Genomic DNA, 27,816 nt, shown 5'->3' with positions numbered 1-27,816 from the left:
CTATAAAGTAAAACCACTGCTAGTGTATCATTCCGAAAATCCTTGAGCCTTTAAGACTCACAAGATTCTTAAAGAAAAACTGCAGGTTACATGGCACGCCAATGCTAGGGCATGGGTTATGTGGCAGTTTTTTATTGAATGGGTAAATCTCATCTTTGGTCTTACAGTGAAGAAATATTTTCAAGAAAATAAACTCCCGATGAAAGCATTACTAATCCTTGATAACACTCCAGCCCACCCACCTGGTCTTGAAGATGACATTCTCGATGAGTTCAAATTTGTGAAAGTCCTCTACCTCCCACCCAACACGACTTCAGTCTTGCAACCTATGGATCAGCAGGTCATTTACAACTTTAGAAAGCTTTACACAAAGCATTTATTCTGCCACAGCTTTGAGGTGACTGAGAATACAAATCTAACCCTTTGAGAGTTTTGGAAAGATCACTACAACATCGTAATATGTTTACACTTGGCATGGCAAGAGGTTACAAGAAGAACCTTGAACTCGGCATGGAAAAAGTTATGGCCTGATGTTGTTGCAGACAGGGACTTCGAAGGATTCAAACCAGAGACCGAGACCGAGGTAGAAGCATTGGAGGAGATTGTGTCCCTCGGAAAGTCGATGGGTCTGGAGGTAGATGAGGGTGACGTAAATGAGCTCGTCGAGGAACAGGAGGAGGAACTCTCAACTGAGGAGTTGAAGGAGCTACAGATGATGCAACATACGGAGCTTCTGCAAGAGATTAGTAGTGAGGAGGAGGTAGAGTCGGAGGAAGTGATTTCTACAAGTGAAATTAAAGACATGCTGGCAATGTGGGAGAAGCTTTCAAGTTTCACTGAAAAGAAACACCCAGAAAAAGTTTCAACCAGTCATGCTTCAGCACTTTTTAATGACACTTGTTTGTCACATTTCTGTAACACTTTAAAAGGCAGGCAAAAGCAAACTTCTTTGGATAGATTTTTATTCAAAAGTCGTGAAGGTGCCAAAAATGCAGCCAAAAAGGCAAAAACAGGTGATGATTAAATGAAAAATACGTAATGTTAAGCTTAGGGTTAAGTTTAAAGTTAAGAAAGTGCATTTTTTTTACAATTAAGTTTTGTGGTTTCATTTTAAGTAAAGAAAGTGCAGTTTTAGTTTTGTTTAAAGTAAAGAAAATGCAATTTTAGTTTACATTTAGTGTTAAGAAAGTGCAGTTTTAGTGTATGTGTCTACAGTGCCTGCATCCCTTCCTCCCTCCCTCCTCCTCGGCTGTTTACCTCCGTTAGCCGCGCTCATCTGTCTCCAAGGTAAGAGTACAGTACTAAAGGCCCTGGCCGGTTGGCTCAGTGGTAGAGCGTCGGCCTGGCGTGCAGAAGTCCCGGGTTCGATTCCCGGCCAGGGCACACAGGAGAAGTGCCCATCTTCTCCACCCCTCCCCCTCTCCTTCCTCTCTGTCTCTCTCTTCCCCTCCCGCAGCGAGGCTCCATTAGAGCAAAGATGGCCCGGGCGCTGGGGATGGCTTCTTGGCCTTTGCCCCAGGTGCTAGAGTGGCTCTGGTCGTGACAGAGCGACGCCACGGATGGGCAGAGCATCGCCCCCTGGTGGGCAGAGCGTCGCCCCCTGGTGGGCATGCCAGGTGGATCCCAGTCGGGCATATGCGGGAGTCTGTTTGACTGTCTCTCCCCGTTTCCATCCTCATAAAAATAAAAAAAAAAAAAAAAAAAAAAAAAGAATACAGTACTAAATAACACTTTTTTTATTTTATTTCATATATTTTGTTATGCATTGGTAAAGTATACATGTGTGTTTCTTAATTAAAAACATGTCTTTTTTCATAATTTAGGATGGTTTGAGGATGTTTCACAGGGTTGGAACAGATTAAATCTATTTCAGTTATTTTAAATGGGAGAAATTTATTTGATATACGAGTTGACTTGACTTAACGAGCTTGGTTACAGAATGAATTAAACTCATATCTCCAGGGACCACTGTATATGGCCTTTCTCAGGGACAGTTTCAATTGACCACTTTTATCCCTCTCTGTGAGTCAATTTTCTTTTTCTTTACATATCATAGTTTTTTTTTGTTGAAAACTGGGCATTTCAAATAATATAATGTGATAACTGAAAATCAGATCTCACCTTCTCCTTCGCCGTTCCTCTTTGTTTGTTAGGTGACTTATCCGGACTAATTGTGTTAGTACGGTATTTTTTGTCATGTGTGGTCACTGAAGTTCTGCTTGGTTAGCTTAGGGATCCACTAAGCTGATTGGATATAGATATCTTTAACCCACTGAATCAATAAATCTCCCAGCTTTTACCAAAGAAACTGGGGGTTTATGTTGGAGTATGTTTTTAATGTTCTGGCAGGCAATTTATACATTTGTCTTAGCCTTCACTTCTTGCTTGCTCAGTGCCTGAAGGTTCACCTAGACGTGAGATATTAGTCTTTTTAGTTCTTTCCTGAGTATATACACAGCCCTCTATATGCTCATAGCCCTATGTGTACACATGGCTTTGTAGATTCTTAAGAATATATTGCAGGTTTTGAAAACCTCCTATGGATATTTTATTCCCCAGGTTTTCCTTTGAAGTCTTTGATCAGCATCTGGATGTCTCCAACTAGTAATTCTTCTGTATGCCCTTTCCGGGCCCCCTTCTGTTCTTTGCACTCCCAAGCTGTTCAGCCCTGTTACTTCCCAGACTGAGTGTGGCTCACTCTTTATGTGAGATCAGTTTGTTGACCTCTATGTCTCCATTGCTTAATTATGATACACATGGAGAACAGTGATCAATATTTTTCTTTTTATATCTGAAGATGTTTAGTACATTTCCAGATGTTTGTAGAACAAATAAGTAGTTATGGATTCTTTAACATAAGGGAAATGTCTCATTTATATGATTTGTGGAGCTTACCACGTTACATTTAAGGTTCTCATTTGGCACTTGGAATAGTAATTCTTTTGGGATGAACCTTTCTTTGCAACCTCCACCTATCAGGCTTGCACTTGAAGTGTGGTGACTGTTTTTAGTCTTAAAATGTGCTGAATATCCTCCCGGTCCTGATGCTGGTTTGACGAGGCTGGCTCTGAGTTCAGTGGAGCTGTTTCAAACCAAGGCATATCTGTTACTGAAAGCTTGAGATCATTTACTAGGAGCTAAAGATGTGGTTCTTGAGACATTTGGCAGAAGACAGTCTGCTTCATATTCCTTGGCGTAGCCCACTAAGTAGATATGACATGAAATTGACATTTGCATTTGGAAGTAAAGATTATATAATCTAAGCATGGGTTAGAGGCTATTTAAGCCTTTTGGGTAGATTAGAATGACTTATGGCCCTGGCCGGTTGGCTCAGCGGTAGAGCGTCAGCCTAGCGTGCGGAGGACCCGGGTTCGATTCCTGGCCAGGGCACACAGGAGAAGCGCCCATTTGCTTCTCCACCCCTCCGCCGTGCTTTCCTCTCTGTCTCTCTCTTCCCCTCCCACAGCTGAGGCTCCATTGGAGCAAAGATGGCCCGGGCGCTGGGGATGGCTCTGTGGCCTCTGCCTCAGGCGCTAGAGTGGCTCTGGTCACAACATGGCGACGCCCAAGATGGGCAGAGCATCGCCCCCTGGTGGGCAGAGCATCGCCCCATGGTGGGCGTGCCGGGTGGATCCCGGTCGGGCGCATGCGGGAGTCTGTCTGACTGTCTCTCCCTGTTTCCAGCTTCAGAAAAGATTAAAAAAAAAAAAAAAAAAAAAAAGAGAATGACTTATGCTACTTGGAGGCAGTAATGTCACAGTAGGCAGACTTTGGAAGGAGACCAATATTCATTTGAATGACTAGATACAATATATAACCCTGGGTTGAATAGATACAATATATTACCCTGGGTAGATTACTAAATCTCTCCAAGCTTGTTTCTTCAGAAGAAGGATCAGACTGTTGCTGTCTATTGCCTAGTTAGGTAAGGAATTATATAGGTGTTATTTACTGTCGTGTGTGAAGAACTGAAATCAACTTTGTCTCTATCATTTCCCTCTTATGTGGAACATTTATCTCCTCTTCCCCACACAAAAATCTCTACTATAAAAATTTATTATCTGTCTCTGTGTTTTCTAATCCCAATATTAGCTAATCAATGAATTGACATGGTTATTTCTAAAACGTTTTATGTATACTTAATAAAATTTTTATTTTCAAGCTTTAGTTTAAAATGCCTAGAAGGTAATCTCAGCTCCTGTTCAGGTGAGGATACAGGAGTTCTTTTATTCATACATGTGATTATGCCAGTTTGAATTTTTTTTTTTAATTGCAAGGGACAGAAATAACCTTTACCTAATTCAAGCAAAACAAGGAATTTTTTTGGAAAGAGATGCGGAGGCCTCAGAGAAGGAGGAACTAGGATGTCTGGAAGGATCTTGGTAGTTGGTAATATGAACAGATGGAGAACCTCTTCATAGAGGGGCCTTGGGAATTACTCAGCTACAACTACAAACAACATTTAGGTTTTTTGGTATAGGATTCAAATTTGGGCGAGGGGTGGGGAAGGGAGTCTTATTGGCCTGGCCTGTATCCTGTACTTATATTTTAAGCATATTCAAGACCACATTAAATGTAGCGGTAGAAGTTTTTTTTGTTTTTTGTTTTGTTTGTTTTTGTATTTTTCTGAAGCTGGAAATGGGGAGAGACGGTCAGACAGACTCCCGCATGCGCCCGACCAGGATCCACCCCGCACGCCCACCAGGGGGCGATGCTCTGCCCACCAGGGGGCGATACTCTGCCCCTCCAGGGCGTCGCTCTGCCGCGACCAGAGTCACTCTAGCGCCTGGGGCAGAGGCCAAGGAGCCATCCCCAGCGCTCGGGCCATCTTTGCTCCAATGGAGCCTTGGCTGTGGGAGGGGAAGAGAGAGACAGAGAGGAAGGAGGGGGGGGTGGAGAAGCAAATGGGTGCTTCTCTTATGTGCTCTGGTCGGGAATCGAACCCGGGACTTCTGCATGCCAGGCCGATGCTCTACCACTGAGCCAACTGGCCAGGGCCAACGGTAGAAGTTTTTAAGCATGAAGTTAGGTGGTGTTACTAAAGTATGTGTTTTGGATAGATATTGGGCAGAGGAAAACATCATATGTCTGCTCTCAAAGTACAACTTTATGGGGACTGCCTGATTGATCAAAGCCTGATAGGCCTGAAGCCACTTTGATGTGAACAAAATAAACACCATGCTTTAAATTCAGAGGCTGTGAGAAACCTCTTCCCGCCCTTTAAACATTTTCAAATGTTTGGTCAGTGTTTGGGAATTCAACTGATAAAGATTTATAGAGTAGTAGAAAGGGTGGTGAAAAGTCATGTCATCTGAAAGATGGCTTCAGAATTTAGTGGAATTCTGATATACGTCTATCAACAGAGGAATTGCATTTGCTCTAAGTAGGGAGGGAGAGAGCCTAGAGCCCAAACTCAGCCTGGATCTGACTCCACCTCTTTGACTGCCATTGGCATTACATCAGGCAGGTGTTTAATCAAACTAAGCATCAGTTTTGTCATCTGTAACATGGGACTGATAATTCTGCCTTTCCTAGTTTTCTAGTGTTAAAGGACATTATCTACAGCAGTGGTACCCAACCTTTTTTGGGCCACGGACCAGTTTAATGTCAGAAAATATTTTCACGGACTGGCCTTTAGGGTGGGACGGATAAATGTATCACGTGACCGAGACAAGCGTCAAGAGTGAGTCTTAGACGGATGTAACAGAGGGAATCTGGTCATTTTTAAAAAATAAAACATCATTCAGACTTAAATATAAATAAAACAGAAATAATGTAAGTTATTTATTCTTTCTCTGCGGACCAGTACCAAATGGCCCATGGACTGGTACCAGTCCGCGGCCCAGGGGTTGGGGACCACTGATCTACAGGACGTAGTGCATTCTGTGATAAACCTAAAGTACTTATATTCCTTCTCCCAACTTCTCACCAACCTCACAACACATTGATTCAATACCCTGATTGGGCATTGAGGAAATAAAGACTAACAGTGTATGGTCCCTGACCTCAACGAGCTCTGTCATAAGCAGACCGCTGTAGGCTGGCAGCAGGAAAAGTGCTGGAGCAGAGGGGAGGCAGTAGGAAGTGGGGGCGCCTGGACTGGACAAAGAAGCTTTTCTAGAGTTGAGATGGATCCTGAACTGGGGGAGCTGTGTGGATGTCACGGCTAGGAGGGAGACCTGCAGCACCCATGCTGGGGACACTGCAGGGCATATAGCCACGCCCAGGGTAAGCATGGGGGCACCACTGGAGCGCTAGCCCCTCACACCCAGATATCAATAGAAAGGGCTTAGGATCTCAAGCCAGGAAGCTTTCTTTTCCTGTTCCTGGAAGACCTCTCTAGCAAAGTGCAGTTCTTCTGGACATCTTGACTTTGTCCTGAAAGAGAGAGGGAGGGGATACCTGGTGCAGGTGCAGACTGAATGATGTGCAGGGATATGGACGCCAAGAAGGGCTGGGTCAGGCTGCACCAGGCATCGTAATTCCTTTCGAAGTTAACGGCTGATATGGCGCAGAATTCTCAAATGAGGCAGGTAGACTAATGTTTTCATTTAGCCGGAGCTAAGCCTGAGGTTTTTTTTGTTTTGTTTTGTTTTGTTTTGTTTGTTTGTTTGTTTGGTTTTTTTACAGAGGCAGAGATAGACAGGGACAGACAGACAGGAACGGAGAGAGATGAGAAGCATCAATCATCAGTTTCTCGTTGCGCATTGCGACTTCTTAGTTGTTCATTGATTGCTTTCTCACATGTGCCTTGACCGTGGGCCTTCAGCAGACTGAGTAACCCCCTGCTGGAGCCAGTGACCTTGGGTCCAAGCTGGTGAGCTCTCTGCTCAAGCCAGATGAGCCCGCACTCAAGCTGGCGACCTCGGGGTCCCGAACCTGGGTCCTTCCGCATCCCAGTCCGACGCTCTATCCATTGCGCCACCACCTGGTCAGGCAGCCTGAGTTTTATAATAGATGTTTCCTCCTGGCTATAGGATTGCTGTTAGGTTAGTAAAAAAAATTTTTTGTTGTTTTAGTTTTTTATTTTCTATCCATTTTCAGGAGTGCTTATTTAAAATGGTATTTTAATCAGTATTCGTGTCTTTTCCCCAAATCCTACAAATGAAGGAAGCCAAAGGAAACTGAAATATAAACTTGGATACAAATTCCAAGTAGTTAAAAAAAAAAAATGTTTTTATCTGCCTTACCCCTAGTTAACTTGCCTTTTTTTTCCATTGAAAATTCCAAATTTAAACTTCCTTTATTTATGAGCTTAATTGCAGCAGACACTTTATCAGCATCTTGAGCAACAGGGGCATTTGAGTCTCTCTGGGTGTCAGCAGAAGCTCACACTATAATTGGGTGATATACTGACTGATAGGTCTTTTAGTGTGAAATGAGCAATGTCATGTCTTCAGGTTTTCTGATCTTGATTTCTGCCGAAGAAATGATAGCGCTGATACCCTAGCTGAGGATATTAGTCTTTCCAGTCTCCTTTCTTGTGTAGGTGGGCTGTCAGACCTGCTGGAGATTTACTGGGATTTAATGACACATGCCCGGGGAACTTCCAGTGCGCTGTAGCTATATCCCGCTCTGGAATCCAGCGGGAGTTCATCTAATCCAAGAAGGGGATAACTTTGCGGAAGGCAAAATATACTTGGAGATGCCCCATGGAGAAAGATTCTAGGGCATGTCCTTGAATTTGTGCCAAATAAGTTAGATCTTTTCGGTTAGCCAAGGGCTTCTAATATTTAAATAAATGTGGGTTTATGATTCAAGTTCAAATTTAAAAACAGCATGGACTTTAGGGCCATCGTTTAAAAATGGTTTCATACCCATGGAAGGAAAGATCTGGTCAGTGTGATTGCTTCTTCTACTGACCCTTTGAGCAGCAGGGTCAGATGGCGCTTAGGTTAGGAACCTAGATTCAGCGGTCAAGTCTCCTTTAGCTTGGCACAGCCACTGACCTGTTGGTGACATTGGACCACTTATTTCACTCTCTGTGCCTCAGTTTCCCTCAAATAGAGATTAGGTCTAAAATTATAATACGATTTTAGAGCAGAGCCTGTCACAAATAATACAATGTAAAAATATTAGCCACTGTTGTTATTATTAATTCATTAGCATCATAGTTATTAACATCACTTAGACCACACGTTTGGCCAGTAGAGATCATGTTTGCAGTGATGTGGTGATGATGTAGAAATAGATCCGAATTATCTAGAATCATTCTTAGCTTTCTAAAAACAATTTCTCATGTTATTAGCATAAAGTTGAGAGAATGATATAAAAGGGCTTACAAAGTGTCAAACATTCTATATATATTATACAAAATATATAGCAAAATAAATTGAACCAGTACAGCTGCTCTATATGCTGTTAAGTTTTCTGCAGTTGTCACACATCATGGATGCCCCAAAACTATCGCATATTTTTGTATCTCTTTGTGTACTTAGCCCTCAAGGTTTATTTATAAAATATGGACTACTAATAAATTTTTTGTCTCATAGCCCAGCTTTATTTTTCATAAATCATATTATTTTTTATTTACTTTTCCCCCAAAATGAACTGTATATATGCACAGTTCACATAGTTTTTGATTATAGTTAATAAATGTTTATTTAGAGGAACATAAAATTACTGTCCTAACAATTCCAACTCTCTACACACTTTGGTCTAATTTTCCAAGAGTATGCACCTGGTACTTTCAGAAGATGATTAATGAATATTTTTGAAGGTATGTATACTGCATGTCTTCATACCAAATGTGTTTCCAAAGCATTTTTTACTAAACAATATACCAAGGAGATATCAATGAATATAGATATATCAAATTCTATTCTTTCTTAAAATATACAGATTATCAAACAATTTAAATTTGCTGTAGCAAATTGACTTTGATATATATATTATAACTTCTGCTTTTTATTTATTATGTGATATATTTTTTGTGTATTCTCTTACTTTTACCCTATAAGTTCTTTTGTTTTAAATATGCCTCATATATAGAATATAAAATTTGTTATCTTTTTAACTCAGTTTACCTTTTTTTTAAAAAAAGTGGGTTCATTTCATTTACAGTTATTCTAAATTATATATTTATTTTATTCCTGGTGTTTTGTCTACTAATCCTAATATCCAGGTTATTTCAGTATATGTTATTTTTTTCCCCTTGACCTTGAGTAGCTTTTTTTCTTCACATGTCTAGTGATTATTGACTGTGTATTGGACATTGTAGAAGACATATTGTAAAGATCGTTTTTTAAGGCAGTTAAGTCATCTTGATTTTTTGTTTGTTTTTTTTAGTGAGTGAGAGAGAGAGAGAGGGACAGACAGGGACAGACAGACAGGAAGGAAGAGAGATGAGAAGCATCAACTCAGTTGTAGCACCTTAGTTGTTCATTGATTGCTTTCTCATATGTGCCTTGACTGGGGGGGCTACAGCTGAGTCAGTTACCCCTTGCTCAAGCCAGCAACCTTGGGCTGTCAAGCCAGAGAACATGGGGTCATGTCTATAATCCCATGCTCAAACCAGCGACCTCAGGGTTTTGAACCTGGGTCCTTAGCATCCCAGGCCGACGCTCTATTCATTTTGCCACCGCTTGGTCAGGCAAGTCATCTTGGTTTTATGGAGCTTGATTTTATACTTTGTTAGGAGGGATCTATTCCAGGTTTTGCCCTTAGAATCATTAAAAATGATTTTAGATAACTCAGATATATTTCTACATTATCATTACATGTAAGTGTATATTTTAATCCCAGGAAATAATCTTTACTCTTAAGATGTGGCCCTTCTTTGGTTTCAAAGGAAAAACTTGAGGCGTTTACCAGTACCCTCTAAGTTGGCAGGACTCAAACTCCAAACTCTTCTTCACTGACAAGGGCAGCGGCTGAAATTTCTGCTCATGTTTTTCAGTGTTCCATGTACTGCTTTCAAGTGGGCTCCTTAGAATCTCCCCCCCCCACCCCCTACCACATACACAGTTCTGGGGTCAGCCAAGGATTTGAGGGGAGTTTATAGGTAGATTTCAGAACTCCCCTCTGGGGCTTCCTCCTTTCTGGGTCCACCCCTCCCCCTAACTTCCAAATAGCTCAGAACTGCATCTTCTGATATTTCATGAGCTCTAGTCATCTTGCATAGCTCAGACTGCTGTCTGTTCTCTTTGAAGAAGCCTTAGAAATCTGAATGTTACCCAACAAATATAGTTCCCTTCTTTCAAGGGTCAGATCCCCTCAAACTTTTCTCTTCTTTTGACTGTTCTCTTAAACCTGCAAGTAGCTATATTTATATTTTTTTCAAAAGTTTGTAATTGTTATCTGCAGGAAGGTTAGTCTGATACAGTCTACTTCTCTATGATTGGAACTCCCTTAGAATAACTCAGTTTTAATAGCTGTATAATTTTCCAAGGAATAAGCATTGTATCTAGCACTATATACAATGTATCCAGCCAGTTCTTCCTTGAGAAAAATTTAGCTTTGTGCCTTTAGTTTTTGCTTACAAAGGCAATGTGGATGCTAAGAGGTCTGCTCTGGAACCAGACACCTTGCTTCATTTCGTATTATTGATCTTCTGTCAAGATGTGTTACCTTAACAAGTTATTTGGCTTTTCTTTGCCTCCATTTACTCATCTGAAAAATGGGTGTAATAATTGTTTCTATCTCTTAAGACTATGTGATGACTAAATGGATCAATACATTAAATGGCAGCAAATTTTCTTATTACCATTATTTAAACCGGGTGTTCTGAAATTTACTCCCATGCACCTAAATGTGGGTCATTGTTCACTCATAGTATTGGACACTCAGTGGTTCCTTTTACTCTGCAAATTAATATATATTTCTTAGTTCCAGAAATTTTTTTTTTTTTTTTGCATTTTTCAGATAGCTTATTTCTGTCTGTTCTCTCTATTATGTTTTTCTGTGTCTCCTTTCGTTTTCTTCCGTTACTCTTCAATTTTCTTTCTTGGTTTCTTTTTTCTGGGGGATTGCCGCATGGTTTGAAGACCCGTGGGCTTGCCCCCAGTTAGGATCACTTCCATTTCACAGAGGAGAAAGTGGTCGATGCTTTGCATGTTGATTTCTTTCCCTGTGGCCCCAGTTTCAGTTCTGATGCCCAAAGAAAATTTGGTCTTCTCCAGAACGTCCTTCCTTTTTGCATCCGATAAAAGGATCCATTAGGCCTGTGCACTGGACTGCACTGCAGGTCACATTAAACCCTACCACCAGTCTTAAGATACTTTGTAAAGGTAGCTACCAAAATAGAGATTTAGAGGCTCAAACTGACATTAAAAACCATTTCAATAGTAATTTAATGTTTCTATTCTAGTCCTAGCATTAGATTACACATTATTTCTGGCTGGTTGGTTAACATGATTTTGAAATATTTTAGCTAGGTGAGGCAGCTTTGCTTGGTGGTTCAGAGCACAGACTGGAGCCCGCTACAAGGTGCGTGATTCTGGGAAAGTGGTCTGCTTTCCCTTTGGTTTTAGCTTCCTTGGTTACTAGTGATACGGAGTATTTTATTAACCTATGTTTTGGATATTGGTAGTTGCTGAACTGCTTTTCTCCATGAACTTTGTAACTTTATCTTTTAGAGAATTTTAAGGATGCTTAATATAATATATTAAAATAATCATCCGTCCTGTTTTCCCCCAGATTGTCACTTACCTTTTAATTTTATTAATTTTTTTTCCTCTGTAAGCTTTCTTATTTTATGCAGCAAAAGTTTGGTGTTATTTTTAGGTTCTCCACCAAGTTTAAAAACTTTTACCTGTCCCCCCAGTCCCTTTATGAGAAGACCTAATATAGAAAACCTAACAGTTCTTCTCTAAATGAATTAATACATTTCTCAATCAATAAAATATTTATTTGAATTTTTACTCCTAACTTGGTAAAATGATTTAAAGTTCATGTAGGGACATAAGTGGACACAGTAATGTTAATCATACAATTCTGAAAGGAAAAATACTGAGAGGTGATTTGCAATGCCAGGTTTTAAAGTGTACTGCTGGCACGAGATCAGCTAGTAGATCTCCAGCTTAGGACAGATCGGGACAGAAAGTCCTAAGAAAGATCCATGTGTGTTTGTGTGTTGTTTATCTATCTATTTATTTATCTATCTATCTATCTATCTATCTATTCATGGGCCATTTAAGTCAGAGAGATTTGATTAATAAATGGTATTGGGATAGTTGGCCAATCATGTCAGGTTTGTGAGAGTTTTAAGGACCATTTGTTAGTGAGTTAAAGAAACCAAAGTGATAAAAAAAAAAAAAGCAAAATGGAAATATTATGGCAGAGATAAAAGGGCATTTGGTGGCATTCTCAGGCAGTATTGCAGGAGGCCACCGAGATCAACAAGCTGAATGTTAATGTCAGTCCCAGGAAAGTGACTCTGACATTTAGTGTTGGTCCAGTCAGCTGTGCCCAGTGGCGTAACCACGTCTGCTCTGGACCATTCCTGTGAAACACCCATGACGGTGGAGAAATGAAGGACAGTGAGCACCACTTGCTCCAAAGAATGGTCACAGTGAAAGTATATCTCATGTGTATTTTTTTCCTTCCCAGGCCAAATCCCACTCCCCCTTACCAAGTGCCTTAAATGAGAGAGTTCTAATATTTAGATTCCTTTATAGGAATAAGAAATTTCTCTTCAGTTTTAGTCAAGATCTAGCCATTGTCAAAGCAGGAAGCCCCAGCAGTATTTGCCCTGTATCACTTTTAGGACTTTGGATGTTCCAAGTTAATCTCTTTACTTTCCTCTTTAAGTTATGTACATCACACACACACACACACACACACACACACACACACACACACACACACACACACACACAGAGACTTACTATAGATTTGTAAAAATCTCATTCAACCTTATGTCCTTGACTTCTCCAGAAAGTCGCTTGTGCAGACATTAACCTTTCATGATGAACCTTCCTGTATAGATTTAGTATTCTTGGAATTCTGGGTGTTTTTATTCACAAAGTGTGTGTTAACCAGTTTCCTAAAGAAGTGTTATATTCTTCTTCGTGAGACTTATTCGAGTCAGGAACAGTGTGGACAATTCTAAATTTGTTTTGGTTTTCCAACTTTAAAGTTGTATGCATTCAGTTTTTTTTTTTTAAATCATCATCTTCTAAAACTCATCTAACTCTGTAGCTTCTTGTGATAATTACATTAAAAACACAGCTCTTGGCCTCTGCCCCAGGCGCTAGAGTGGCTCTGGTCGCAACACAGCGACGCCCCGGAGGGGCAGAGCATCGCCCCCTGGTGGGCAGAGCGTAGCCCCTGGTGGGTGTGCCGGGTGGATCCCGGTCGGGCGCATGCGGGAGTCTGTCTGACTGTCTCTCCCCATTTCCAGCTTCAGAAAAGTACAGAAAAAAAAAAAAAACACAGCTAACCCAATTCAGTAATCTCATTAGAGTAGCTACTGGAGTTTGTCATCGTGGGATGGACTCCCTGCAGTGTTTCCCAGCTAGTCATTTTCTTTGGATGTGAAGGGGTAGCTGTTATCAAAGAAAGAGATATCTGTGGACAAACACATTTGAGAAACACAGGGTTAAACAGAATCAACCTGGTTCTGTAGCGACAGACTTCTCAGAGGCTCTGATAGGCATCCATGCATTGAGCATCCCCAAGAGAGCAATGCAGTTTGCAGCGTTTCTCAAATTCGTTTAACTGCTGAGCTCCCCTTTCTCAGACCACTTATGGGAACAGTAACCTGAGAAACACACATTAGGGAAATGGTGATATAATTAAACCTTGAAGTCATATTAATTTTCTCATTACTTCGTTTAAAATGTATTCTCTCCGCTACCGTCTTAGTTGGGTATAAACCAGAGCTATCCAGGGGCAGGAGCACTGGGCTGGGTGTCGGGAGCATTTGAATCGGCTCTGGTCTGGATAATCACCCCCTTCTTCTGGGCTCGCAGTCCATCATCTTTAGATGGAAGAATCATACCCGAGTGACCTCTGACTCAGGGATATTGAGCTTTCTCCAGCCCTAAGATGCTGTTTCTCTTGTTGCTCAGGGAAGCTAATTGTGTTTATTGTAGAAAAAGGAAGAAGCTTTCACCCCTCCCCCCACCAAAAGAAGGTTTTCTCATTATTCTCAGACTTGTCCATTTAGAGCTACTGCATTTATTTCTTTACAGAAACCATTTATCTCTCTTGGGTCCCGATCATTCTTCTTAGATTTGATATGATCAGAGATGCCACTTCAGTCTTTTACTAACTGGGTACCTTAGAATCTCATTTAGAATTCTCAGATATCAAAACCCAGTGAAGTAAAGTGAATGGGGACAGACGTGTCACCTTCTGGGAAACTCTAAAGTGCCATTATCACCTTCAGTGGGGTGTTTTATAGGAAGCAGTCAGCCTCCATTTTCACTGTGCCCTCTAATCTGTCTCTTCCTAAACTTCAGAGACCAGAAGAGGATAATTTATGCAGCTCCCCTGTACCTTTGCCGCTGATAGGTGGAGTCTTACCACTAATTACTTCTGTGGACCAGCAGGTGCACTGGGTTACCTCCCTGTTCCGACCTCCACCCCTCCCCCAACATCACTGGGCAAAGGGGACCAAAGATTTGCTTTTGACAGACAGCATTATTTGCATGAAAAAATTTTTTAAGTACTTGAAATTTTTGTTGTGATTTATTGGTTAAATCTTGAGATTAGTTTGTGTCATACAGTCATGAGGTTTTTAATTACTTAACAAAAGACTTTTAAGGACTGAGACTGTTCTGTTCTCTATGATTATCAGTATTATTTGGAGACTGACGGTAGATCACCTTCATCTGAATAGCAAGCGAAGACTTGTAACTTTCAGATCTGTGAGAAGATAAATCTCTGCTGTTCAAACCGCCTAGTGCAGGGGGTAGTCAACCTTTTTATACCTACCGCCCACTTTTGTATCTCTGTTAGTAGTAAAATTTTCTAACCGCCCACTGGTTCCACAGTAATGGTGATTTATAAAGTAGGGAAGTAACTTTACTTCATAAAATTTATAGAGCAGAGTTACAGCAAGTTAAAGCATATAATAATAATTATTTACCAAGTATTTTATATCAGATTTTTGTTAAGTTTGGCAGAATAAATCTTTATAAAACAACTTACTATAGTTAAATCTATCTTTTTATTTATACTTTGGTTGCTCCGCTGCCGCCCACCATGAAAGCTGGAACGCCCACTAGTGGGCGGGAGGGACCAGGTTGACTACCACTGGCCTAGTGTGTGGCAATCTGTTATAATAGCCCTAGCAAACCTACCTACCTCCATGCCAATACCACTGTGTCTTGATTAACGTAGCTTTATAGTAAAGACATCCGGTATTGGGTAGAAGTAGCGGGAGTAGACATTCTTTCCTTTTCCCTGATCTTAGAGGAAGGCATTCAGTCTTTTATCATCGAGTGTGATATTAATTGTAGATTTTTATTGTTTCTTTTTTTAAATGGCCTTTAAATGATTGAGGAGATTTTCTTCTGGTCTATGTTGTACAGCGGGTTTCCATCATGAATGGGCATAACATTTTGTCAAATGCTTTTTCTGCATCTATTGAAATGATGATAGGATTTCCCCTTTTATTCCGTTAACATGCTGAATTTCACTGATTGATTTTTGAATGCCGGAGCAGCCTGGCCTCACTTAGCTACAACTGCTTGGATGTGGTAGATAATAATTGTTTTGAAATCTTGCTGGATTGCTTCCATTAACATTTTGCTAAGGATGTTTGCATTTATGTTTATGACAGCCTTCAGTTTGGGGTGATTTGCTAGCATTATTTATTTAATTTTATCTCTGGGTGCATTAAAAATGATTTTTAAAAATATAGTTTCCCATAATCATTAGCTATGCACTGCTGGGAGGTGTTTCTTTGAAATACTATCTTTCCTGCTGCTGAAAATGACAACATAAGATTATTTTTGTATGTTTTTCCCCTTATGCAGAGGAGAGTTTATTGATTTCTAGTTTATATTTCATATTCATGTGATGAAAAGTTCAAGGACACACACAGTGTCTTATGTTTTTTTAAATATTATGTATTTTATTTTGCAATCACATTACTTAGAATTTAAAACTTCAATCCATAGAAATTTAGAATGTTTGGATTATTGTCTGTTGACGTTTTATGGAAATCCACTCTCGGTCTCGTGTGTGCTTTATTTTGTTGAAGAGAAAAACTTACTTATTTCTAATTGAAGAGTTAGGATGAATGAAACCGGCAGATGGTCAGTGCCTTTCCTTCTGATCTGTAGCCCGGCTGAAGTCATCTGTGAATATTCGCTGAGTGTGAGAGCACAGTAAGATGCTAGCTTACAGAAACAGTGTTTCCATTTCTGTTTAATAACAAAATGGGTTGATTTCATCTATCAACAGTTTTTATCTTGCCCTCAGTTTGCGGTCTCTCCTTGATTTCTCAGGTCTTGTCTTCTCGTCTGTGCTTGGCGTTAAACCATGGGGCGGAAGCTGGACCTGTCTGGTCTGACCGACGATGAAACGGAGCATGTTCTCCAGGTGGTTCAGCGAGACTTCAACCTTCGAAAGAAAGAGGAAGAACGGCTAAGGTGAGAGGCTTCTATTGCCTTCCTGGGTGCGGTGGACCCTATGTGGGCAAGTGGAAACAGGTCTCCTATGAACATTCCTTGCTCCTAGCTCCGAGTTTGGAAGTATTTATGTCACGTAAACACACACTTATGGGTATTTAAGAACACCTTGGCCCTCGCTGATTGGCTCAGCGGTAGAGCATCAGCCTGGCATATGGAAGTCCCAGGTTCAATTCCCGTTCAGGGCATGCAGAAGAAGCAACCATCCCCCACCTGACCTATCTCTCTTTCTTCCCCTCCTGCAGCCATGGCTCAAATGTTTCCTCCTTGGCCCTCGGTGCTGAGGATGGCTCCATGGCCTTGCCACAGGCACTAAAATAGCTGGGTTGCCGAGCAATGGAGCAGTGGCCCAGACAGGCAGAGCATCCCCTGGTAGGGGGCTTGCCGAGTGGATCCTGGTTGGGATGCATGTGGGAGTCTGTCTCTGCCTCCCTGCCTCTCACCAAATAAATAAATAAACAAACAAACAAACAAACACCTTGTCCTCTGTAGAATGGCGTACCAGGTTCAGTGCTGGGCATCACAAAGTTAGTTAAGAAATGAGACTGTTCATACCCCCAGTCAAGGTCTTGTTAGGGCTGCTCACCCTGTCAGTTACTAGCTGCAGAATGGATGGAGTTTGCGATGGCAATGGCTGCTTGAGCTTGCTCCTGGCTTAGTTTTCCTGTTGGCAGGTGCATCTCAAAAATAGCCAGTGTCACCGAACAGTTCTTGGGAGAGCGACACTCATACCTCTACGTAGAGTCTTTGTTAGAACACTCCTCTGCCCTGCTGCAGGGAAAGAGCTCTGAAGACCTGGTACAAAAGTGATCACCAGGTTGGGGTGGGGTCACCGGGCCCAGCGCCACCCCCCCTCATTTTATAGAGGAGGAAACTGAGGCCCAGAGGGCTGGGGTCTTCTGACTCCTCTGCCGATGATACGCCCTTGGGGAATGTTCTTGGAAACACTCTTGCTGCTCAGCTGAGCAGAGTGAAGGAGTCAGTGATGGAAGTGAGGTCACATGTTGGGCCGAGCGCATGAGAACCAGATGGCAAGTCAGCGTTAGCTCCTCCGTCCATAAACCTGACCATGGAATAGAGACAGAGGACAGAGGCGAGGACACACGGAGCAGACTGACGGCTGTCAGAGGGGAGGGGGCTGGGGGCTGGATCAGAGAAGGTGAAGGGATTAAGTTAAAAACAGAGAGAGAGAGAGAGAACAGTGTGGTGATAGCCAGAGAAAAAGGGGTTGGGAAACAGGCAGAGTTGGGCAGAGGGGGAAGAAAATGGGGACAGAAAGGGACTTTGCTATAGGCACCTTTATAAAAGTGGTTTTTAAAATGACCATTAATTGCACGGTGCTCTGGTGTTCAGCTTAAGGCATTTCGGAGGCAGTAAACGAGAGAGCCACAGACTTGAGAATTTCTCGTTGACCGTATACCGACAAGAAGCTGGTTAGCACCTGGATAACGTCCAAAGACCTGCTGATGTCGGACTTGGTCCGTGGGGGAGCAGGGGTTAGGTTCGATGGACTTGTTTTCTGTAACTGCAGCTGGCCACTAATGGCCGGGGTTTGCTGAGCTCGCAACGTCATTAAGCCTGCCAAGGACCGCTGGGCCAGGCGAGGGCCAGGGCCAGGGCGAGGGCCAGGGGAAGGAAGGGAGGGCCAGGGCGGGAGAGTGGAAGTGGCAGGGGACTTCCTGCCCAGTCTCTTCCTGAGAGACTTGGCTGCCGCCGTCCTCAGATACAGCGTGCATACTCCTTCTCCCTGGTCAGGGAGGGGACAAGATGTGCTTGGAGACGCGGTTCTGCGGCCCTAATGGTGCCAATGACTCACTTGCTGACGTGGCCTGTCGGGGCAATCTTCCAGCCCCCAAGAGTCAAGTCTCAGTGTTGTGAGGAAATAAATAAGACCTGCCAGGGGATGTGGAAGAGCCGCTGGAGGGAAGCAAAGCCTCTCCCTAAACCAGAAGTAATCTGAGTGTCTGCTAGTCTATTATACAGAGACTCCTTTGAGGATTAACCACCACTTTTTTTTTTTAAGTAGAAAGAACAAATTTTCTTTTAAACAAATGAAAATTGTATTATAAGACCTTAATTTTTCAAGAAGTTACTTTTTTTCCAAAAGTAAAATGCCTTCGTACTCAGTGTTCTTTGTTTGGATGGTTAGATTGAGCTCATGCATTAACAAACATCCCTGGTGGCATCTTCCCTGGAAGCTGGAAATCGGACCGCCTTGTCTTCACTCAGTCAGAATAAATATGTCCCGTGGCTTGTAGATTAACTGCATGCACAGAGCACTTCCGATCAGCATCCCTGCACGGGCCCCTTGGGGCTCTTGAGATGCCCAGTGATGCCGTGGCATTAACCTGCCCAGTGAATGCATCTGCCGTCTCAGAGGAGAGCCACTGCGGGCAGGAGCACTCCCTCCTCAGCGCTGGTGGGGCGCATTAGCCAGCCAGTCACCTGGTTGGGCCCTGAAATAGCAGAGCCCAGGGCAGTGCACTTTATGATGGATGGCTGGGGGTCGGACACAGCTCCGTTAGAGGGTTACTGTGTGACGGGGAAGGCCCAGGAGGTGTCAGATGGGGAGATGCTGGGAGAGGACCTGGACCCTTATCGAGGGCAGGTGTGGGGCCCTCTGAAGCAGGAAGGAGCATAGGGTACTGAGTATCAATCTCTTAGCTAGAGGACAGCTCACAAGATTTTTGAAAAATCTCCTTTTTCATTATTATTGGTATTATTCATTAACAATGAAAAGGTCAAGTATATTTAATCAAAGCCTTTGGGTATCCATTGATTTGCTTTGAAATCACATTGAATGTCAGGAGCTTCCTGGGCAGGCAGATGTGAAGGCGGAGTGATAGGAGGAGGGAGAGAAGGAGGGGCTCACAGATTTAATCAGGGTCTTAACCCTTGAGGAAGGGCTCACGAGGTGAGCTAAGTCTGATATGAACGGTTAGGATGCTATAGAGAGTGAGAAATAAAAACATTAAGTCAGAGCCGTGGAAACGCTTCCATCCCGGAGCTGGGATGTAGGAAAAGGGAGCCTTCCTGAAGGCGGGTGCCTGTGATCTGACCCTTGAGACAGACAGGGTGTTGTGAGTGGATTAGCACAGTGTTCTGGGCAGCGGGGAGCATCCTGGGCAAAGGAATCAGGAAGGGAAAGGGGGCATTTTCTCAACCCCAGACCAGGCCCTGCGCCGGGGCAGAGGGGAGCAAGAAACTGCTTTGCCACTCCGCTACTTGGGTTGAGTAGAGCGTGGTGTTCCAGTGATATCACCTCTCTACATTCCCAGCCACCTCGGGAATAACACTGTTCTTGTCTGTTTCCAAAATGGGGAAACTAAGGCTCTAATAAGATGTCAGTAACTTGCTCCAGTGTCACATAGTCAGAAGTAAATTCAGTCCGGGCAGAGATGCCCCATAGCTGCGGCCAGTAACCAGGACAGAACACTGTCCATGGCACTGAGAACAGGGGCACCGAGGAGCCATGTGACAGAGTGGGTGACATCAGGGCCATCTTAGAAAGTCTGGTCCATCCCCGTCTTTGCAAAAACTTGGGGTGTATGCAAGGATGGGGAAGTAGTAGGGTTTAAGTCAAGATACGGGGAAGGGGTATCTGGGACATTACAGTAGTCATTACCCACACTTGTCATTGAACACTTCAAATACGGCTTGTCCAACATGAGATGTAGTTGCAGAGTAAAATTCACTCTGGATTTCAAAGCTCTAATATGAAAAAAATAATGAAAACTATCTTATTAATAAATTTCATAATGAAAACACATTGAAATGTACCAAAGTTACATTTTAAACTAAAATGTATAATTAAAACTAATTTCATCAGCTTCATTCGTGACATTTGGAAAATGTGACTACTGGAAAACTTTATATACATGGCTCATATTATATTTTCATTGGACAGCCCTGGCCTGGAATGCTACATTAGGTGGTTTGGAATTTATAGGACCCCAAAGCTAAGTTGTTCGGAGCTAGTCCTTTTTAAATGAGGTTTTTGGGTAGCTGAAGGATCCAGCTAAAGTTTCAGTTACATAATCATGTATTGGCCTTTGCTATATAGTATCGTCATTTATGTCATGTGAAGGTGGTCTCAGAATAATGCGCTGGTATGGGTTTCAATATACAGTCTAAAAAAGAAAGCACAACATATTCATGCCATGTTTTATGCGTCTTAGGACAGAATCAACCCTTTGATGGTCCTCTGAAGTTAACTAATGGCTGATCAAGTATGTCATGGCCTTTGAAATAATACATGACCACATATTTATAATTTTTATCACGTCTCTGGCACCATGAAATTATAAGTTATCACATATCCACCTGGGGGGGGGGGTCTGCCTTCACAAATGGCCAAGAGAGTTTGATGCTGCAAATGCGCTGTGATGTAGAAAAAAAAAGGGAATCATACTAATTCCCTTCACTTTTAAGTCTGTAGCCCTTCAAAGATGTACGTTCAGTTGCTAATTTGCAGATCCTGGATTCTGGATACATTCTCCCCATCATCCCATATTCTTTAAAAAACAATTTTCTACTAGGTTGCTTTTGTGGCTCGAAGTTCCTGATCTTATTTACTTTTCTACTGCAGATGTCAGAGGTTCAGCTCTGCTGGGCTCTGATAAAGCTTCTGTGGCACCATTCTTGGCAGAGCCTTCCTTTCTCGGGCCTCTGGCTGCCGAAAGCATTTCTTTGGCATGAGTTGTGCATAGAGCTCAGGACTTGAAAGAGAATAAAGAGGAAAGGCTTTCTAGCTATTATTAAAGCAGCTCTCTTCAACCACAGTAATTCAGGCACGAACACAATCATTTAGCCAGAAACGATCCAAAACACGGACGAAAGAGCCCAGATGGACAGTGTGGAAATCAGAGCTTCACTTTCTTCCTTGCCCTGCTGTAGGAATGACAGCTTCCTCGTTCCCATGAACTTGCTCCGTTCCTGGAAACAGGCCCCTGCCTTCATGGCCAGACGCCAACGGGCCCTCCTCCTGGTCCAGTCTCTAAGCTGATATCTTTGTACAGAAATGCATCAACAGCCCCTCTGATTCTCAGGGTGACGTATAGGAAGTGCCTTCTCTCAGATGGGAGATTCCTGCTCCCGCTTCAAGGTGTCTTTTTAGGAAACCATACTGAGGCCTTGGATCCCCAGAAAAGCCTGGCTTCTGGTGTGCCCCGAGTCCCAGCCCTCTGCCATTCCTCTGCCCCTTCCGGCCCTCCTCACGGGCTCCCACCCTGCATCAGCTACTAGTGTGTGTGGGGCCCGGACCCCGCCGCTGGCTGATTCTTACCCCCTTGCCAGAGCGCCCAGTTCCTGCGTGTCTAGCTGGATTTGGGGTTTCTACACGTGGTGACCTGCCTGGTAGGTTGGCAGGGTCTTTGGTTCCCGACCTCCAGCACTAGCATTGAAACGGCCTATCTCCTTGCCCTCTGCCAGGCTCCCCCAGACACGCTTGCGTGTGGTCAGCTGCTGGAGCTGTGCCAGTTACCCCTAGTCATCTCCCACCTTATCGTGCTTGGCTGGCCTTTCACGTCTTCCAGGCCGCTAGGGCCCATTCCCGGCCTGATGTAAGATGTCCTGGTCCAAGACTCCGCCCCATTCTGTGCCAGGGATGCGCCTGGAGCCCGGGTGTCCTCAGTTCTCAAGGCTGCCCCTGGTTCCCAGTTAGAGGGGTGGGGTTCAGTGGTGCTCTCCAATCCTATCAACAGAACCCCCTACCCTACTGTCCTGCTCACCAGAGCGGAAGCCCACCTAGGTGCTCGCGCCAGTCCGGGACCAAGGCACAGACAAGGCCCCAGGTCCGACACCCGTGGCTGTGAGTCGTCTCCCTCCCTGCGCTGCATCTCTGTGCCCTGAGGGGAGTGGCCGGTGCCAGAGACCCGCATGCGCCCAGGGCCTCGCCTTCAGCCATGTGGCCTTGCCCCGCCCTCTGTCACTTCTCTTCCCTTCCTGCCTTCTCCTTTTCCCCCTCCTGGGTCGGTTCCCCTGGCACCACGTTGATCCAAAGGGGTGAGTCCAGAACCAGATCCTCAAAGCTTCAGTTGCTGTCAGAGTAATACGCAGCTATGTGTGGTCCTGAAGTCGGCGCACTGGGCTACACTGTCTGTCGCGCTTTGGAGTTCTGTATGGGGCAGCGGGAGAGAGAGAGGCTGTACGATTCACTGTCGAGCGCATCACCGGGCCTCCTTCCTGCGCGCACTAGTTATTCGTTTGACACGAACCTCCGCGCACAGGCCTGGCAGGGCTGTTCCAGGCCAGGCGCTCAGTTGCACGGCTTGCCTTGCTGAAAATAGAACAACTAAAGGGTTGATTGATGCTGGTTGGTTCTGCAGCCAGAGAATCCTCACCTGACGTGTGACCTGGGGCATGTGCCCTCATCTTTCCATGCCTCTGCTTTCCCCGCAGCGCAGCGAGGCTGTCGGGGAGGTCTGACGGGGGGCGTTGTGAGGGTTAAATGAATGAATACACAGAAAGCCCAGTGGACAGCCCCTGGGCCGTAGTAAGGACTCGTTAGGACTCAGGGTGACGTCTGTGCGTGGCTTACTCCAGGGCGGATTAGTAGGTCCGCAAATTAAATAATTAAAGTGCCCTTTAAACAGTATCCATACCTGTTTGGTAAATTCAAGTAGTGTTCTGGTTTCGCTTTTCCTACAGCAAGGAACTTTCCCTTCTTCTGGGTATTAGAGAATTCTCTACAGGCAGAGAGAAATGCTGCTGTTTGTCTTACAGTCGATGCTTCGTTGTTTAGACCTTCGATGTTTGTCTTTATTGAATTTATTCGCTGGTGTACGGACCTGCTGTGGCCAGAGGAGACGCTTAGCTGCCAGGATGTTTTTTTCCTTAGAATCAGAGACTCTGCTGCCTTTTACTTGCAGAGGCTGTCCTATGCATTTTTTATTTCTCCGCATACCTGCTGCAGGGACTGTTCAGCGCCTTCTTCGACTTTAGAAACTAAGTATTTGTGTATGAAGTAGAAAATGGGTCAGTGGGCAAAGGAAGAGTGAATTTCCGGAAGTGTGTCCGACTAGGGTAAGGGCAGTTGGGGTGTGACTGTCAGTTGTCAAGGACTTGGAGATGCCAGTACACAAGCCGAGAGGGGGTCACATATAGTCAACGCTCAGGGGACAGAGAGATTGAAGAACAGAGCATAGTCACAAACTGGGTAGACTGTCAAAATACAGCTCAGGAACTCTGAGGAGGGACGGGACTTCCTAGTCTTCAGGAAATCGGGGACATAGTTGTGTAGGAAGACCAGGGAGAGCCGGAGGCCAGGTGTCCTTGTCTTGTGTCTCCACGTGGGCATTCCTTCCCAACATTACTTGGGGGAACTTGCATGCTTTCTCCAATCCCAGGTCATGAGAAAAATCAGTAGAGGCATCACAAAAATAGGGGAAGGGATGACAGTTTTCCTGTGAGAAAGAATGCTTAACAATCAGTGGAGCCTGACCAGACGGTGGCGCAGTGGATAGAGCATCGGACTGCAATGCAGAGGACCCGGGTTCAGAACCCTGAGGTCGCCAGCTTGAGTGCGGGCTCATCTGGTTTGAGGAAAAAACCCACCAGCTTGAACCCAAGGTCGCTGGCTCTAGCAAGGGGTTACTCGGTCTGCTGAAGGCCCGTGGTCAAAGCACATGTGAGAGAGCAATCAATGAACAACTAAGGTGTTGCAACGTGCAATGAAAAACTAATGATTGATGCTTCTCATCTCTCTCCGTTCCTGTCTGTCTGTCCCTGTCTATCCCTCTCTCTGACTCACTCTCTGTCTCTGTAATAAATAAATAAATAAATAAATAAGTAAAAATTAAAAAAAACAAAACAACTATCAGTGGAGAGGCCTTACTGGTTTGAAGCCATCCCATGATGTGAAGCAAAAGCAAGAACAGGAAGTAGCGACACGTGAAGTCGAAAGTGAAGGTCAACACTTGCAGGAACAGAACAGAGCAAATACGAGAGAGGAGCAGCCCTGATCTAATCAGCGTTCTTGCTTAGAGCTATTTCCATGTTGTAAGTGTGTATCTGTGGCCTCAGCTGCTGCTAATGTAAGTCATATTTGCAAATCAAATAATACTAACAAGCCTCTAGGCATGCTATAGTTTATACGAATCCTATGAGAGATGTTTCAAGACATAATAAGGGTTGCAAACAAGTTCTTAACTTGACAGTTTTAACATGTACATCTGTGTAGTGCTGTTAACTTTGCTAGGAGATCCAAATATTCTGCTACTCAAAGACTACCAAATAATTCACCCTCATTTTCTAGGGTTTGGATATTGGGTATAAGGTTTGTTCTTTGTAAATACTACTAAAGTAAATATTTTTTTTGTTGTTAAATACATTTTTAGATTACATAATAAGTAAAGAGTATAAAGCATGTTGGAAGCTTTTAAAGAAACTATGGTTTTGAGGCTGCCCAAGAATTCCCAGAATTCCGATTTCTTTCCTGAGTCCCCAGGGTAGTATCTACAGGGAAGTTGGAAGCACTAGCATTGGCTACAGTCCCTTCAAGGGAGGGGCCAGCACCCCAGAGGGATGCTCACCTTGGCCTATTGACTGCACAGCCCTGAAACTCGAGGAGATGGGAATCTCTAGAAAGAGAGGAAGACCCAGAAGGCAGACCCTGTGTCTGCAGCATGCAGAAACATGTCGGAACAGAGGAGGACTCCCCACACAACCAAGATGGTGCTCAAAACAGGGAGCTCACGGCTCTGGGATCTTCAAACCATTGACAGATTCCTCCTAGGGCTCTCAGCACCCTCTTGAACTTGTGATTTACACTTAATTTTTAAATTTGCATGCATATGTATGTGTATGTATCTCTTTTAGTCTGAAATGAAGTCAGTATCTAGTTGCTTCAGACCATTTCCAAGGTTGTCATTCTCCTGGTCCTTCAATCTGACACCCACCTGACTTTGTGGTCTGGCTTAGCTTTGTGCTTTGTGGAGTTGGTCTAATTTAGTCCTCACATTAATGGCATGAAATAAGCATTAGTATCCCCAACTCACAGCCGAGGAAACAGTTCAGTGAGGTGAAGTCACGGACCCAAGTCCAACCTCACTGGCTGAGCTGATGTTCAAGCCTGCCCCTCCCGCCTTCGCGTGTGACCACCGTTCCCCAGTCCAGGTTAAATCTAGCCTTCGAATCTCAGATTTTAGAGCTGAATGGCTTTCAAGAGACTGTGGGTGGTCTGTCTCTTGCCCTCCCATAGGAAGATGTTTTTCATCCCCGTGTGAGAGATGAGCTGTCCAAGCATTTTGCACGTGCCTTGCACATGGCTAAAGAGTAAAACATAAGAGAGACGCTAGACCTTGCAGTTCCTGTCAAACCACGCCGCTCTTTTCTCGGCTTTCACCACTAAGAAGTGACAGTTCAGCTTCAGGGATCAACAGATCATTTGAAAAGGTCATTGCACACCAGACCTGTCCTTTGCTCCTGCCTTTTACTTGTCAGTTTGCTGCTTGGCGTGATTGACCAGGGTTGTGTTCCAGTGCATCCATTCTGAGGAGTCCTCTTTCAGCCACAGTATTTAAAATCAGGTGCAAGAATCTGGCTGCTTCCCTGGTAACAGTCTGACTCTGGTGTGTTCATTTTCCAAAGACAGACAGAGCTGCCTTCAGCACACTTGGGGCAAGATGCTTGTTTGGAAACAAGGGTGTTCCTTATGACTGGCATATTATTCTCTTTTTTATTCTTTTTTTCTGAAGCAAGAAGCAGGGAGGCAAAGAGACAGACTCCCCCATGCGCCTGACCAGGATTCATTTGGCAAGCCCACCAGGGGGTGATGCTCTGCCCATCATGGGCATTACTCAGTTGCAACCAGAGTCATTCTAGCACCTGAGGCAGAGGCCATGGAGCCATCCTCAGTGCCCGGGGCCAACTTTGCTCCAGTGGAGCCTTGGCTGTGGGAGGGGAAGAGAGAGACAGAGGGAAAGGAGAGGTGGAAGAATGGAGAAGCAGATGGGCACTTCTTCTGTGTGCCCTGGCTGGGAGTTGAACCTGGGACTTCCACACACTGGGCCAATGCTCTACCACTGAGCAAAATGGCCAGGGCCTGGCATGTTATTTTTAATGAAGAATAACCTTGCTTTCTTACAAGTCAGGGTATTTGACACTTTTTCTTCACCAGGGTTTCTAAGGCAGAGATCCAGTGCACATTGCTCGTGCCCTCTGTCTTCCCACTTCTAAGAAGGAAAAGGGTGTGGACCTTCCTAGTGTGTCTTCTCTGTGCCAGGATCCCCCGAATAGCAGCCCAGCCTGTGGTAAAGCCTCTGAATTGGGGCTCAGATACACCCCTGCTCTTTATCCTCAGGTCAAGCCAGTTCTTGTGACGTGGGCCACCTGGAGCTTCTGTATCTGACACCTGTCACCAATCAGAGAAATTGGGATTTGTCCAATAGCATCATTGTGGCCTTTCTTTGGGCCGGGACTATATGCATGAGCCCAAATTTAAGGGAAGCTGATGGAAGGGACTCGAGTAAGAGCTGCAAAGTGACTGGAGGCTTGAAGGATATGATTGAATGAGAAAAGTGGAAACAGCTGATGATAGGTTAACTGCTGACTTTAACTTTCATAACCATAGTAAGAGGTTTAGTGGTGCTAGGAGAGCTTTCATTTCCTTGAATGATAGCAAGGGGAGAATTAAACTCACTTTATATACATGAGAGCTATGAGCTTTGAGGGGAGGAAGAGGAATAATTTAGACCTGTAATGAATTAAGACAGAGGTAGAATTGTAAAAGGGAGAGAGAGAATGGGATTCACAGGAAGAAGGGGAGGGAATTAAGAATGGTGGTCTGGAGACGCAGTTGTCCACTAGCTGCAGCTCACCTGTGGCATCGTGCCCAGAAGAAACAGGAAAGCTTGGCACCTGCGTTAAAACTGAACACATCTGCCTGACCAGGCGGTGGCACAGTGGATGGAGCATCGGACTGGGATGCGGAGGACCCAGGTTCGAAACCCCAAGGTTGCCGGCTTGAGCGCGGGCTGACCAGCTTGAGCGTGGAGTCGCTGGTTTGAATGTGGGATCATAGAAATGACCCCATGGTCACTAGATTGAGCCCAAAGGTTGCTGGCTTGAAGCCCAAGGTTGTTGACTCGAGCCCAAGGTCGCTGGCTTGAGCAAGGGGTCACTTGCTCTGCTGTAGCCCCCTGGGTCAAGGCACATATGAGAAAGCAATCAATGAACAACTAAGGAGACTAAGGAGCTGCAATGAAGAATTGGTTCTTCTTATCTCTCTCCCTTC

General features: G+C 44.1%; 1 protein-coding gene across 5 annotated transcripts in view; it reads left to right on the top strand.

Annotated features, from left to right (window-relative positions):
• MYRIP (myosin VIIA and Rab interacting protein) overlaps positions 1 to 27,816 on the top strand; it is a 223,616-nt gene that overhangs the window by 18,927 nt on the left and 176,873 nt on the right. For 4 of the 5 annotated variants that reach the window (XM_066350731.1, XM_066350730.1, XM_066350733.1 and 1 more), the window contains one exon: positions 16,401 to 16,544. In XM_066350731.1, coding sequence (XP_066206828.1) covers positions 16,435 to 16,544 — 110 coding nt within the window. In that variant the 5' untranslated portion in view covers positions 16,401 to 16,434. Of the gene's footprint in view, positions 1 to 16,265; positions 16,281 to 16,400; positions 16,545 to 27,816 lie in introns of those variants that run through there. The other variant, XM_066350732.1, reaches the window with a different exon arrangement.

This window comes from Saccopteryx leptura, chromosome 10, assembly GCF_036850995.1.
Source record: "Saccopteryx leptura isolate mSacLep1 chromosome 10, mSacLep1_pri_phased_curated, whole genome shotgun sequence".
Lineage (NCBI taxonomy): Eukaryota > Metazoa > Chordata > Mammalia > Chiroptera > Emballonuridae > Saccopteryx > Saccopteryx leptura.
This window is presented reverse-complemented; position numbering and strand designations above follow the sequence as displayed.